Consider the following 16,541-nt stretch of genomic DNA (forward strand, 5'->3'; position numbering starts at 1 on the left):
AAACTACATACATTGAATATTTATGATCCATTTGATGACTAAACAGAGGAGGGAGGCACAAAACTATGATCACTGTGCTCTAAAGGACAGTTTACCACAGAAAACCACCGCATAGGGTTAGTGCCAAGAGTATGTTGTGTGGTGCACTCTAGGTAAGACTAAAGTTTCTTTGCAGACCTCCTTTATATGACAAAGATTATCACTTTACATTAATTTCAATCCTTTCTGTATTTTACTATTCAAATTTAAATGCTAAACTTTAAACCCAATTTTTTTCTAAACATGGCTCAAATAAATAATCTTAGTTCTTATTATTTTATTGTTCGGATTAATTTAAATTATTTAGGTGACCTAAATTTGTTCACAATCATACTTCATTGAGGTGAGATGAGGCAAAGCAGCAAAAAAAAAATGGTTATGGTGACGACTGCACTCTTAAAGCACTTGGGTTTTGAGTATAAAAGACCAGATCCTTCCTTTTAACGAATCACATTTACCTGTGAAAGAAATGAAAAAAAAAAATATACAAACTACACATAACATCAATAGCAAAAGTAAAAAATCCTACATATATGTACAGTATACTAATTTCCTAAAAAGGTTAAAATATTAAAACATGGATCTTACAAATAGAAAATGTCCCATTTCAGAAATTTCACGTACAATAAAATGTATAGAACTGTACTTACGATGTCGTCAATTTTGAGAATGGACCGCACGCACTCTGCTGATAGAGTAATGGCGGAGGTAGACACCAGCAGGGGTTGCAATACATTCTCATCCACAATATTAGAAATGCTGCCCTGTAAGTACAAAGCAAATTGTTTAGTAAGATATATGAATACATATAATACAGTACTTTCAACTAAGACATACAGTAATGCTATGTTTCCTGGTTGCTACAGGTTCTTAATACATAAGTGTAAAACCATAGAAGTTGATGAAAAGCCGAAGAAAAATTATTACGAATAATTTATGGAAAAATTCTACAAACTGGCTAGGATAGAATATGCAAGGTGACTAGAAAGTAGAAATTACTTTTTAAAGATATAAAATTTTTACATAAATGTTCACTACTACACACAGTGAAACTCAGACAACTTGGATCACTGCACGGCACAAGACATTTACTTAGAGAATACTTGACTTTCGAGATTGTTTTGTGCATTAACATATACAGTCAAATATGCAATGCTTTAAATTTTGTCTTCGATTTATTCAATTATAAATATCTGTAGTACCATTTTTATTGGGTTTACATTGGGCTTGGCTGATAAACACCTGGTCAATCTAATTTTACATAACAATTAACCACTCTTCTACAACTCTTTATCAAATAAATGTACTGTACATATTTTTGTACAAAATACCTTCAAAAAGGATAATGCAAAAATTATTAGATACCTTCAACGCCTACATATTTCTTATAGCCATCCATAAATCGCTCGCTTGCGACAACAACGTCATAACTCAAAAAAATGTATTTTTGAGTTATCCATATAGACATATTCATCTTCAAATGCTGATTCTTTTGGCAAAAGTGTCATAATTGTAGCTAAAAAATTGATTGCTTGAGGCGCTAAATGTCCTAACGACATACATTAACAGTGTGTTATAATTGATTAAAATGGCTCTCCTGAAAAACAGCTATTTTTGAGTTATGACGACATTGTCGCAACCGAGCGAAATGTGTACATAATTAAAGGCTAATATCAAATTTACGGTACAGTACTTGTACATGCTTTCTTAAATACATTAAAAACCTTTTTACCTAAATATACTATGTTGAAAGTGTGCCTTTTTAACATCAAATACAGTAAAGTAGTTTTAGTTTATAAACACCGTCAGTAATTCATGTTTAATTACCTGAGTATTTCTAATGCCCCTATTGTCTTATGACAGCCTATGATAGTTTATAACCACTGGAAGAAACTTGTTTGATGACAGTGTATTTCATTAATGTATTCAACAAAGTCTAATTTCATTAAATGCTGTTTTTAATAGTCATACATAGAAGGGCTATTTATTCATTGCTTTGTAATTACTCTATACAGTACACATTTGAGCTTATTTCATATCTGATATTTGTTTCTTACATGTGCAGATGCACCTGACCCTCCCTCATTATTGCCATATTTTTAGTAAATTTGTTGGACATTGTTTCCAACAGACTTAGTAAATACGGTATAGTATGTAGCCTACCTTTTTTATTCTGGTTTAGTATGTGGCCTACCTGGCTTGTTAGGTAAGGTAAGGTTAGGTTAGGCCACACACTAAAACAGAATTTCGTAGGCCATATTCGAAAGGTAGGCCATAGTGTATACTAAACCAGCACCGTAAATACTTACTGTACCATCATTGAGCGAGCATAATGAGTAAATAACTCTCTACTAACTAAGTAAAATCTGAAGACTTATAATTCCTACATCTGCATCTTGTAACCTGGTTATGACAATTACTTCCAAAACCCTTCGGACAGATCTTTTGAACTATTCTTCAAACATGTACTGTATATTATAAGGTGTGATAACCAGTAAGCTTTTCCTCACCTTTCGGACATTAACACCAGCAGTGGTTTCCCCACGTGCATGTCTGTTGCGCAATTCTGTGACAGTTGAGATAGGACTAAGACCAGCATTTTCTGCCAAGATGGCAGGAATTACTTCAAGTGCTTCTGCAAATGCCCTGTAAAATAAACATGTTTGGATAAATTCTTGATGATTATTAGTAATTATGAGAAACCATTCTTACAAAAAGTTAAAAGTCAATCCAAGACTAATGAGATAAGAAAAAACAGAAAATAACTTTTGAGGTAAAACTAAATTGGTCACTTTTACCATGACAGAAATGGGTAGAATACCAAAGGCCTAAATTAAAATATAACGGAGGTATCTGGTTAAACGGGAATGGCCTTTGAAATAACCAATTAGCTGAATAGCTACTCTTTACATTACACCTAAAATGAGTATTGTGACAAATAGTAGCACAGATACTTTAACAACATAAAGCAACATATAAGGGAAAAAAAAAATGCTTCCATTCACTATTCCTAATAAGCAAATGAATAATATTTACGGTTAAAAGTATACAGTACTATTATACAGTGAGTAAATCCAAATGCTTAACTCACCTGAAGCAATAGGCATCCATGCCAGTTAGTGTATGTGCGTACTGAGTAAGTTTAACCGACAGTTCGGCTTCTGGTGCTCCACCACCAGGAATAAGGCATCTTTTCTTTACTAAACAACGAATGACGCACAGGGCATCGTGGAGTGATCTATCAGCTTCTTCCAATACCTGATAATGGCAATTGAAAAAATTATAGGAAAATTTTAAGTTCATGTCTCCAACTTTTGAGTCAGTCAATACCCATGTTACTAGAAGGTCTTTACTTTATACAAAAAAAAAAAAGGGTTCATTGTTACTTATATCAACCCTTCAAAATTACAACAACATCTGTCCCTCCTTTCCTACCATAACTAATTGCTGTGTTCTAGATTCTTCACGAGTCAATCATCCGTCCCTCCTCTTCTACCATAACCAATTGCTAAATGTTCTAGATTCTTCAAGAGTCAATCATCTGTCCCTCCTCTTCTACCATAACCAATTGCTAAATGTTCTAGATTCTTCAAGAGTCAATCATCTGTCCCTCCTTTCCTACCATAACCAATTGCTAAATGTTCTAGATTCTTCAAGAGTCAATCATCTGTCCCTCCTCTTCTACCATAACCAATTGCTAAGTGTTCTAGATTCTTCACGAGTCAATCATCCGTCCCTCCTCTTCTACCATAACCAATTGCTAAATGTTCTAGATTCTTCAAGAGTCAATCATCTGTCCCTCCTCTTCTACCATAACCAATTGCTAAATGTTCTAGATTCTTCAAGAGTCAATCATCCGTCCCTCCTCTTCTACCATAACCAATTGCTAAATGTTCTAGATTCTTCAAGAGTCAATCATCCGTCCCTCCTCTTCTACCATAACCAATTGCTAAGTGTTCTAGATTCTTCAAGAGTCAATCATCCGTCCCTCCTCTTCTACCATAACCAATTGCTAAGTGTTCTAGATTCTTCAAGAGTCAATCATCCGTCCCTCCTCTTCTACCATAACCAATTGCTAAGTGTTCTAGATTCTTCAAGAGTCAATCATCTGTCCCTCCTCTTCTACCATAACCAATTGCTAAATGTTCTAGATTCTTCAAGAGTCAATCATCTGTCCCTCCTCTTCTACCATAACCAATTGCTAAGTGTTCTAGATTCTTCACGAGTCAATCATCCGTCCCTCCTCTTCTACCATAACCAATTGCTAAATGTTCTAGATTCTTCAAGAGTCAATCATCCGTCCCTCCTCTTCTACCATAACCAATTGCTAAAAGTTCTAGATTCTTCAAGAGTCAATCATCTGTCCCTCCTTTCCTACCATAACCAATTGCTAAGTGTTCTAGATTCTTCAAGAATCAATCATCTGTCACTCCTCTCCTACCGTAACCAACTGCTAAGTGTTCTAGATTCTTCAAGAGTCAATCATCTGTCCCTCCTTTCCTACCATAACCAATTGCTAAGTGTTCTAGATTCTTCAAGAGTCAATCATCTGTCCCTCCTTTCCTACCATAACCAATTGCTAAGTGTTCTAGATTCTTCAAGAGTCAATCATCTGTCCCTCCTTTCCTACCATAACCAATTGCTAAGTGTTCTAGATTCTTCAAGAGTCAATCATCTGTCCCTCCTTTCCTACCGTAACCAACTGCTAAGTGTTCTAGATTCTTCAAGAGTCAATCATCTGTCCCTCCTTTCCTACCATAACCAATTGCTAAGTGTTCTAGATTCTTCAAGAGTCAATCATCTGTCCCTCCTTTCCTACCATAACCAATTGCTAAGTGTTCTAGATTCTTCAAGAGTCAATCATCTGTCCCTCCTTTCCTACCATAACCAATTGCTAAATGTTCTAGATTCTTCAAGAGTCAATCATCTGTCCCTCCTTTCCTACCATAACCAATTGCTAAGTGTTCTAGATTCTTCAAGAATCAATCATCTGTCACTCCTCTCCTACCGTAACCAACTGCTAAGTGTTCAAGATTCTTCAAGAGTCAATCATCTGTCTCTCCTCTCCTACCGTAACCAACTGCTAAGTGTTCAAGATTCTTCAAGAGTCAATCATCTGTCTCTCCTCTCCTACCGTAACCAATTGCTAAGTGTTCAAGATTCTTCAAGAGTCAATCATCTGTCTCTCCCCTCCTACCATAACCAACTACTAAGTGTTCAAGATTCTTTAAGAATCAATCATCTGTCACTCCTCTCCTACCGTAACCAACTGCTAAGTGTTCTAGATTCTTCAAGAGTCAATCATCTGTCTCTCCTCTCCTACCGTAACCAACTGCTAAGTGTTCAAGATTCTTCAAGAGTCAATCATCACCTAGATATTCCTTAGCTTGGTCCTTCCTCTTAAACTACACTTAGACAAAAATGAGTGACAGGGATGACGTGAAACTGAATTTATCAGAAAACTATTTTTTATTTCATGAATTACCTAAAAAATACCTCCAATACTGACAATTTTCTTTCTCTGATAAAGTTTATTAGATTTTCCCTAATTTAAATGAACATGGAATACAATGTACAAAAATCATACCAATGGCAGTCACATCAAACTGACTGACTGACTGACTAAAATAGTTCCAAAAAATATATCAAGAGAAGTAAAACTTCAACCCCTTGCCCTTAATGGACATCAGAGGTAACTTTTATATTTAACTTTGAAGAAAACTTTTGATTTTCCCCTAAATATGGTGGGATAGAATTATATGAATTAATAAAAAACTATAAAACCATTGAAAGTACAATATACAAAGAACAATAAGGGGTACACGAAACAAGGGAATATTTCTAAAAGTACTGAAAGAAATCATTACCTGTTTGTTACTGCCTCTAAGTAAAATCGAGACTGTCCTGCCAGGATTTTGTACACCTGTGATCTTTACAAACTTGCTGCCACCAGCCTGAATTTCTTCTGCCAATTCTGCAGACCCCATGCACTCAGGTGTGAAGTGATCTAAGGAGGCAACAGGTCTGCAACCAAGAGTTTTGCAAACAAACTCTATGTCTTCTCTTTCAATATCCTTCACAACCATAATCTTTTGTTTGGCTAGCAGATGGAGAGCAAGATCACTGACTGCATCCCTGTATATAAAAAAAAAATTTTATTTCATAAGTGTTAAAATCTCCACTTAAAAAGAACACTAAAATGGAAGAGCAAAAATTACCGAATGTTATTTAGTCATTAACTCAACAGGGTACACTCGGGCACACTATTCTATTCAATTTCTCTTTTTATTTTGTTAAGTTTTTATAGTTTATATAGGAAATATTTTAATGTTACTGTTCTTAACCCTTTTACCCCCAAAGGACGTGCTGGTACGTTTCACAAAACTCATCCCTTTACCCCCATGGATGTACCGGTACGTCCTTGCAAATAAATGCTATTTATAAATTTTTTTTTTTTTTGCATATTTTTGATCATTTTTTGAGAAACTTCAGGCATTTTCCAAGAGAATGAGACCAACCTGACCTCTCTATGACAAAAATTAAGGCTGTTAGAGCAATTTAAAAAAATATATACTGCAAAATGTGCTTGAAGAAAAATAAGCCCTGGGGGTTAAGGGTTGGAAATTTCCAAGTAGCCTGGGGGTAAAAGGGTTAACATTTTTTTTTCCGTGTTTCCTTTCCTCACTGGGCTATTTTCCCTGTTGGGGCCCGTGGGCTTACAGCATCCTGCTTTTCCAACTAAGGTTGTAGCTTAGCAAGTAGTAATAATTATAATAATAATAATAATAATAATAATAATAATAATAATAATAATAATAATGATAACAGTACATACTACTCAACATGTAGTAATAATTATAATAATAATAATAATAATAATAATGATAACAGTACATACTACTCAACATCAGAAAAGTTTTGAAGCTACTTATAACACAATTCTCACCTGAGAATGGACTTTTGGATCAGAAGAACGTTGCATCCTGCAGCTTTGATTTTCTTTGTTATATTGAGAATGTACTGTCTCTCTTCCCTCAAAACACGGTCCATGGCTGCATAGTCTCGAATCAAAACAGTGTTATCCATCTATCAATGAAAAAAAAAAACAACCATCATAATAGGAACTTCTACTTAGCAACGTTAGCATTTAAGTCCATGTTCCAAAAATGCTGAACACAGAAAGCGTTCTAATAATTCACAAACTCTTTGGATAAAGACATTCCTTTAAAAAAGGATCAGAAGACTAGCTTTTCCTTTAGTTTAATATCAGCAAATAATTACAGAATACTCACTCAAGCGGTTTTCCATTGCTTATGCATGAAAAAACTCTTATGTTATAACAATTTAAAAAATCAACCAAGTTTATTTCAACTTACATCAGTTTTGGGAGGAGAGATGCAGAACTGAATTAGACCGATCTTGGCCTTCTCCATTCTGTTAGGTCCTCCATGGCCTTGAGACTTTTGTGTGAAAACAATACCATCAACCAACTGTGAGTCTTCTACAGTTTCACCAAGTTTCTTAATGATGCGGATGTCGTGAAGGTCAACATTTGTGTCTTGATTGGGATCCACAATTTTCAGGACGGCATCTACAGCCATAGGGGCTAACATGCCTGAATGTTCATGAACAACCTGAAAAGAAAATAGACATACTATGACTTCGCTGTTTGTACAGCCAATATGACTTTCCAACATCAAAAGTTATTTTTCAGTTTGGTCCCAAAGGTAGAAAACTAAACACCTATAGTGACCAAAATATTCTATAAACGACCAGAGTAATATAATAATAATAATAATAATAATGTTTATTGGACAAAAACATATTTACATACAAATATTTACAAAAAAGACTCGGTCCAAGCCCATGTGGAGCAGAGCTCTTCGGGCAATAATACAAATAAAATATCATCAATTAAAAAATTTTTTAAAAAGTAAATATTGATATAGATAAACTAAATGTACACATACATATACACAAGCATATACATATGCATACATATACACATACATATACACACATGTACATACACATACACATATAAGTGAGATTTTTAGCCTAAAAATAAATGGAAATGTATATTCATATAATAAAGAAGGGCGGAATAATAAACAGTGCAAATTTTGAATTTAAACATTGATATGGTAGAAATGCTAGAATTACAAATGTATACAAGCAATAAACAATATAAGAATTAAGAACATTACTGTATAGTGTGCATTAATGGTTAGGTCATGAAGAAATGTCTACTAATAAACTTAGTACACAGATAATAACAGATTAGTATATGAACTAGTATATAACTAGTCTAAGGAAGACTAAGTCTAATACTTGACAGATAACATTACCAAGTTGTGGAATGATCTTCCTAATCGGGTAGTTGAATCGGTAGAACGTCAAAAGTTCAAAGTTGGAGCAAATGTTTTTATGTTGACCAGGCTGACAAGTCTTTTTATAGTTTATATATGACATATCTGTTTTTGACATTAATAGTTTATATAGGACATACAGTATCTGTTTTGACGTTGTTACTGTTTTTAGAATGATTTATTGTTAATTTATTCTCATCATTTATATTTTTCCTTATTTCCTTTCCTCACAGTGTTATTTTTCCCTATTGGAGCCCTTAGGCTTATGGCATCTTGCTTTTCCAACTAGGGTTGTAGCTTGGCTAGTAATAATAATAATAATGATTACATAATTGCAAATCTTCACCAATATGAGTCGAAAGTTACTGGAGTGATTTAATTTCTTTATCAAATACCTAGAAATGCAAAGTTCTTACTATTTCAATTGTAGGTAAAACGCTCAATTACTGAAACTTTAGCACAGTATATGATACATTTCATTCAACCTTTTGTACGTAATTTATGAGAAAAGTAATACCTTGGAATTGAGAGAGGTATTTGCACTCTTCAAAAGAGAAGCACGATCTGACAGATCAACTGGAATGGCCATAGATTCAAGAACTTCTACAGCTTTTGCTGCAAAATGAAGGAGCGAGTCAGAGATGTTGGATGGATGAAAGCCTTTGGTCAGCAACTGTTGTGAAGTTTCCAACATCGCTCCTGGAAAAATAATTTCTTCATTAATTTTGCCATGAAAAAAATGCAGTCACAATTTTTACCCTAAAACATCTATTCACAATTTTTTAGCCTGAAAAAATTATTCATGACCTTTGCCATGAAAAAACTTATAATTAAAAATGACAATCCACTTTCTTGGAAGGCGTCTGAAAATAATGGCTCAAAAATTGTAAAAGCACAGCCATAAAATTTGAAGGAATAGTAAGGAAGAAAAGGAAAGTTACATATAAAAAAAAAAAGCTAAAATTTCAGCACAGTACAAAAAAGGAAAGTTACATATAAAAAAAAAAAGCTAAAATTTCAGCACAGTACATTATAGAAAGCTATCATATCAAGTTTAGATATTACAAAAAAATAGCCTATATGCAGCAAACAGCTAACCAGAACAATATACCAATAGAATAAATACCCGGAACATGTTACAATCATCAATGTCTTGCAAATACTGTACCATAAACCTAAGGAACAATATCTAGAATCCAGCGGACATAAGTTAATCTTTAAAGGCCTGCAAAAAAGTTTGACATCTTGGTGATACCATGTAAAACCAAATGCTGTACACAATACTAAAATAATTAGATATTTAATGGAACAGCAGATATTTTAATTTTTCAAATAACTGCAGTAATTTTAAAATATCACAGATTTTCTAGTCAATTTGTATTTTTTTCTAACCTTTAATAATTCTTCAGTCAAGATGGAACAGCTGTTTACACTTCAAACGAGGTAGTGTAGTGTTACCCTCTTTTTAACCTTCAACCTTTAGTAGGAGACCCATACTCATAAGGGAGGGAAGTCCCTAAAACCAATATGGCTAGTTTACCGACCCGGGAAATTCAAAGCAAAAGTGATGACTCCTAGTCAACTTCATAACCTGAACACGGACATGTCACAGGTCTTGAGTAAGTCCCTTCCAGGAAACTGTTAGGCGTCATGGAAAAAGCTAAACCCGTAAGGTTATTTTGTCTATGAATTGACTCTGATTGCAAGGCCTTGCACTAGAATTTGGTTGCATACAATTCCACTAGGGAGGGAAATCCTTCAATAAAGAACTTGTCTATAAAGATATTTAGTTACGAAGCTTGGTTGCATCTGGCGTCTGATACAGCATATAACCGAGTAACTACACCCCCACGGAGAAAAAAGAAGAGGAAAAGGGCCAGACATTGTACCTCTACTTCCAGACATATGTTGCAACAGCTATTGTAGACAAGATGCTAATTGCCCCATGAAGGAAATAGGTATGCAACGAATTGTTCAGTGGCTACAACAGGACAATAGAAAAGACTATCCTAGGGCTGTGGTAGCCTATTAAAAATATCCCTCCATGGCAATGTCCTAGCGGGAGTTTGAAACCCACCCAAGCTCGATAGTTTCTAGTACTGGAATGTCTGCAACCTCACCATTCTTTTTGAGCAAGAGATGGAGGGTTAGGGGTCATCGACAGCCATTACCTGGCTCTCCCTTGTCCTAGCTTCATGGAAGGGCCTTGGGAATTAATCATATATATGTATGGTCAGTCTTTAGGACAGTATCTTGTCACTTGCCTCTGCCATTCATGGGAGACTTTAAACCTGTGGGTAATGAACTGCAAAGATTGACTTGTACTAGACTTCTATTCTCAAGACCAGCACCATAGCCAGGTTTTTTCTGAAAATTCTGATAGATCTGATATCCTTGACTTCATGCGGAAGGTAGTGCATGTGCTCATTCTAGTAAGATTTAAGCCCAGGTGGCGGGATTTAGAAGCGTGCTAATTTTCATCAGACAAGCATAAGTAGCGGAGACTAGTGAGTACTTATTCTAATTAGAATGTAGCACAGGTAATGGGTGCTAATAAGTTAAGCTTGTTCTTGTGTGTAGGTGCATGAGGTCCTGTACAGTGTACCAACTGATCTAATCAAGAGTCCGATCCAGTACACATCCTTTTACTTAGCGAAAGAGACGAGGGGAAGGTTCTTGGTACTGCACTGTTTCTTCCACAGGGAGAAAAGGTAAAAGTCACAGTTAAGCAACCTTTTCAATCAGTCTTCTTGGACACCTTTAAAAATATTATCTCGATGTTTCATCAAATAATTCTTCCTCCCCTAAGACACTCATCACCTGGTCGGGGAATGAAAGGGGGTGATCGAATGCCTGTTCTAAGTTGGGGAGGATCCTTGTTAACAACCACGCAAACATGTGGTATCCTAGTACTGTACTTGTAAGAGTACTAGGTTCTGATAGAAAAATCACCTTTTCTAATCCGTAACATTTGACCCAACTGGATGGTCTTGGTATTTGGGAAAACTGAGTTTGGGAAGCATTATCGGCCTGGAGGGAGACTCCAAGCAACGTTATCACCGAAGTATGCCGGGACCATCCTAGGCAAGAAAGTGGCATAGACGGATGGCATGGTCTTGACAAGCAGTGCTTGTGTGTAGTCTCGCTTAAACCGATCACGCTCATGTATTTCATACCACAAAAAACACCTCCCACAGGGATTGGCTTTGTTGCAGTACTGCTCCCCTCAAGAAATTAAGCAGAGAAATCTGGTGACGTTTTGCAAGATCAGGGGTCTTGTGCTTCGGTGGAAATATCTTCTTCCTCTTTGGGGCAGTAATAATAATAAGCAAAGTATTTACCTGGTGACTTGAAAGTAACTATCACCTGAAAAATGAGTCAAAGTTCCTAATTGCATGATTCCCAATTGCGGCTGTCAATCATATGGTTCACAATTGTGGCAAGCGGCCGATCCCGAGGAAAACAATGACCATGAAGAACAACCACAGGGATACTTGATTTGCCAAGAAAACCCAATCAGAACATTCCAATAAAGACGAAATATGACGAGGGAAAGGAAAACTCAGTGCTTACCAAGGAAGGACTCTCATTCCGTACACGATATAAAAACGAACATAAGTTCCATTTCAAGGAGTATGGTGAATTGGGAATGCTGGAAAGCCAATGCCACAACTCTGTGACCCGATACTCACGGAAAAACGGCGCGAGGTTTCCAATCACATGGACTTCAATATCTTTTATTTCAAACAAAGAATAATGAATGGAAGAGGCGAAAGACTTCTTCGGTGTCTTCTTGAACATTGCTGAGACAGACCCCCGGAGAAGGCTTAGAACTCTCTTCCTCCCCTTCCAAGATATATCCATGGACCTCCACAGTTGGCCACGACTTACACTTGACACACGTAGATGAGGGTGAACTATCATACCCACTACAGAGAGTAGACCTACAGCTGGTTTACCCCTTACCCTGTTGCAACCTCCACCATTTCTCCAACAACTAAAAATATTGTTTAAAATAATTAACTAAATAGTAAAGTACGTTCGTACTTCTTGTGGCCACAGACAGAAGTGGCGACCTTTCGAAGAGAGGGGTAATCGCTCGCATTCACCACCTTCTCTACTTTATTTAATGAATTGAACAGCTGTTCCATCTACGGTGATGACATAATCCTTATATATCAGGCTTGTATTAGAGTAGGAACAAAGATGGCAACCATAACTTCTTTTCGACTTGCTTTTCCACAAACTTAAAAATAGTTTTTTTACATCTCATAGATATTACCCGATTCCTAAAGCATATTACATCTCTACTTAATGCCAGCCTAAAAAAAAATATTCATACCTGCTAAAATAACTACACTGGTGGTACCATCACCAGCTTCAGCATCTTGAGCCTGGGAGAGTTCCACAAGCATCTTGGCAGCTGGATGGAGAACTTTCATCTGCTTCAGGATGGTTGCCCCATCATTAGTGATTGTAACTTCACCTTTGCTATCCTGGATCATCTTGTCCATGCCCCGAGGCCCCAAGGAGGTCTTGATGGCATCTGACACGGCTGAAAATAAAATATACACAATTATCCTTGTGAGAAAAACAGTAAAAGGCCAAATAATGCACATTGATTCTGTAGTGACTAAAACAGTACAGTTAATTACATGCCAAACCAGGTTACAATACTCAAAGATATAACTGGTCAGTTGAAATTTCTTTTTTGAAGGCAAGCTGTTTCTTTCATAATAAAATATAACTCAATAGCACTTTGAAATATTTATCCATTTGTCAAACTACGAACTCATTTTTCTATATACAATGTTCTTATAATCCCTCCACAATTCCCAATGTATATTTTATTTACAATATCCATCCAAGCTCCATCAATCATTCAAAAATTCCATCTACTTGGCCTTCAATCTAACGATTATATCCAGACTAAATTTCGGTATAGACAGACTTGTGTTTAGTAAATTCTGAAAATTTACAACAGCAAACACATTTAGAATGGTATGGCATCAAAGAGTGCTCACTGTTTGTGATAACTGAATATAATTTAAAGATCCACAAATAAAAAAATCTGGTTGAACAAACTGATAAATGAGGACTGCAACTTCAAACTTCAGCTAACTATATATATAAATGTGATGAAAACCAAGCTAGTACCTGTACTTTAAACAAAGACAGCTTGGTTGGGGTTTAGTAAACTGCACCACTGAACTTATATAGAGCAGAGAGTATGAAACATATACAATTCCTAATACAGGTACAGTATAGCGTGTTTTCTGTGCAGATTTTAAAAAAAAAAACATATGAGATTCGCTCTAGTCAATGGCCGAAGTGGAGGTGGACTCTCAACATAGGTGGGACTGAGCCATGGCGAAGCACAAACACTTGGAGAAACGCGATATAAATTACAGTATAGGTATTTATGATATTTTAATGGTGACCCATGTATATGGTACATCCATGTACCACTTGCCAGTACAGAGGACGAGCCTTGTAGTTGATTGGGTCAGACAAGATCAGTAATTAAGAAGGGGGTAAATATTTACTATAGCACAAAATTCTTAATGAAAAAAAAGAAGTGTTCTTGGTGTATTTATAGGTACTTTGAAATGTTCTGATGGAAATAATTGGGGAAACCCATATTTTTAAAATTTTATACATTTTCATATTCCAAGTTATGATTGAAAAATTAAATATCAAGAGGGAAACAAACACAAAAACACCGCCTAACCTAACCCCATATCCTTGGCTTACGGTTAAATTTTGGTACTCCCACCCACCTCTTTTGCCGTATTTTATATCTTTCTCAGGTAAAACACATGAAAAGAAAACACTTCTCAAAACATTATGCACAAATGCATAATGAGAAAAAAAAATTATTCAAATTTCATTAAATGGGGAATTTTTCAAAGTTATTTGTTTATCATTACAGTGTTATACTGTAGAGTATTTCTCGTACATTTGTATGTTTGCTCCCAGCCTACTTAACTCCTCCCTATAGCGCAGTGACAATTGAATGCGCAGTAGTTCCAGTCAAGGCGCTCATGTTCCCGGCCTGCTGAACTCCTCCCCATTACGCAGTGACAATTTTCGCCTGAATGCCCAATAGCTCCACCCACCAAGCTCAGTGCTCCAATGGAAACTCGGCACCTTCTCTAAATGGATTACTGTAAGCTATTAGATTTGGACAGGTTGTTCGGTTGATGATTAGTTCGTCCATAAGATTATTCATCTGTGACAATTTAGAATGCTTCTCTCTGCCACCTTAAGATCTTTACTTCAAATTGGCCAATCAGCATCAAGATATTCTAATCAATCCTTTTGATTGTTTTTTCTTGAAATTTGCTAAGCAATGCGCTTCAACAGTTGATTTTCAAATAAGAAATCCTTAGTTCAGTCATGGCTACCTATTCGGCCAGATGTGATTACAATACACCACATGAAGCCAGACTATTTTTAACTAATAACAAAGGTTTGAAATTTCTACACACACAATCACGTAGTATTTCCGTCAGAAATAAAATAAAATGTCCGAAGTGCTCCAAGCTGTGCACCTTACAAAGATTGACATTACAGGCAGTGGCACAGTAAAGTTAAAAAGACCAAACTAGAGGTGTGTCCACTGCATTTTCTCTGAGCGATTACATGAGTAGTTTTGTTGATAAGAAGCGCTATTTTGAAGCTAAACTGGCAGCCCCCTTTTTTAACCTGGTTCGGATTACTTGGACTCCGACTACTAAGGTAAAACATTATAGACTAGGTCTCAGCTTAAGCTAATGATACGGTTGTCTAAGGGAGGAAACGCCCCTACCCGGTAGGTAAGGATACGGCTTCTAGGTTAGGTTAGGTGGAAAAGTGAGTTAGCTGGTGTTCTTGTATTTTGTTTCCCTGTTGAAATTGGACAATGTTAAAAATAGAAAAGCCTCTTTGAAAGGAAACGGAACCCTAGAGAGAACAGTGCTTGCCATTTATTTTTAGTTTGATTTATGCTGTTATCTTCCATAATTTATTAGTTTTCATTTCATCCCACCCAAAACCCTGATTCCCACCTTGGGTATTATGTTGGGTGGTGGTAAACGGAAATCGATACTTTACTGAATGATAACATCAGAACACACAAAACAAAAAGTAACAGAAAATATGGCTTTTCATACAAAAAAATGGCTGGGTGGGAGACAACCGAAATTTTACCTCACATACATTAATAGTAAAATTAGCCTCATAATACCTATTTCAGATACAGATAGTCCAGTATTTACTACGCATTTCTGATTTATTATCATTAAAAATAAATAACTTTTGGTGTTCCCCCCTAATAAGACAGTTTCTCACTGGATTATGATCATTGTTTTTGGGTAAATATATGATACTTTAATTACTAGTGGAGGTGGTCTGTCTCAAGACTTATGAAATAAAAAATCAAGACAGCGAATAGGGAAATTACAGGGTTAAAATATGTAGCTAGAAATTAAAGCATAATATATACCTGAATTTATATGGTTCGTGTGTTGGATGAAAATTAAGTATTCTATTACAGTGATTACTCCGGCTGAACTAATTTGGGCATAGCTTATGACAATGAGAGCTCTTTGTAAATTAACATATTTCATATAAACTACCTACCATCTGTAAGGCAGTATACGATATAATAATTGGTTAAATAGATTAAATACCAATGTAAATTCCACTTCTAAAATATAAAATACTGTCACCGGTAGTGTATCTAAAGTAGATCCCCAAATAAAGTATTTAAATTAATTACCCATAAATTAAAGAATCCCACCATTCCCTAAATTAAAGATATGTCATGAGAGTATAATGACATCACTTAAATGCATAAAATGTGTAACACGATGTTTTAGAACTAAAAATATCTTTACCTTTAGCGGCGACGATGTTGCTACTTCGTATCTGGGCGGGTTTTTCCTTATCCTTAAATTCGGATTTACTCGGGACCTTCATCCTTGGAACAGCAACTTTAGCAGACATTTCGAATATTTAGATATTTTACTTCAAAACTGATGAATCAAGAAGCAGGAATCACTAAGCAGACATACGATGATTCACGATAAACAATCAGGTGTCGAACGAAGTTTCGACGGCCCAGAGTTGTTTTGTTGCTAACAGTGACAG

The 16,541-nt window shown here is 35.8% G+C and overlaps 1 protein-coding gene across 1 annotated transcript; it reads right to left on the bottom strand.

The window, feature by feature from the left end:
* Positions 1–301: 301 nt before the first annotated feature.
* On the bottom strand, positions 302–16,541 carry LOC137629634 (T-complex protein 1 subunit delta-like). Its single transcript, XM_068361151.1, has 10 exons — positions 16,289–16,541; positions 12,751–12,963; positions 8,926–9,107; positions 7,416–7,673; positions 6,986–7,125; positions 5,907–6,174; positions 3,131–3,297; positions 2,550–2,685; positions 690–803; positions 302–497 (listed from the first exon to the last, which is right to left on the bottom strand). The coding sequence occupies exons 1-10, from the start codon at positions 16,395–16,397 to the stop codon at positions 480–482; spliced, it is 1,605 nt and encodes a 534-aa protein (XP_068217252.1). The 5' UTR covers positions 16,398–16,541; the 3' UTR covers positions 302–479.

This window comes from Palaemon carinicauda, chromosome 37, assembly GCF_036898095.1.
Source record: "Palaemon carinicauda isolate YSFRI2023 chromosome 37, ASM3689809v2, whole genome shotgun sequence".
Lineage (NCBI taxonomy): Eukaryota > Metazoa > Arthropoda > Malacostraca > Decapoda > Palaemonidae > Palaemon > Palaemon carinicauda.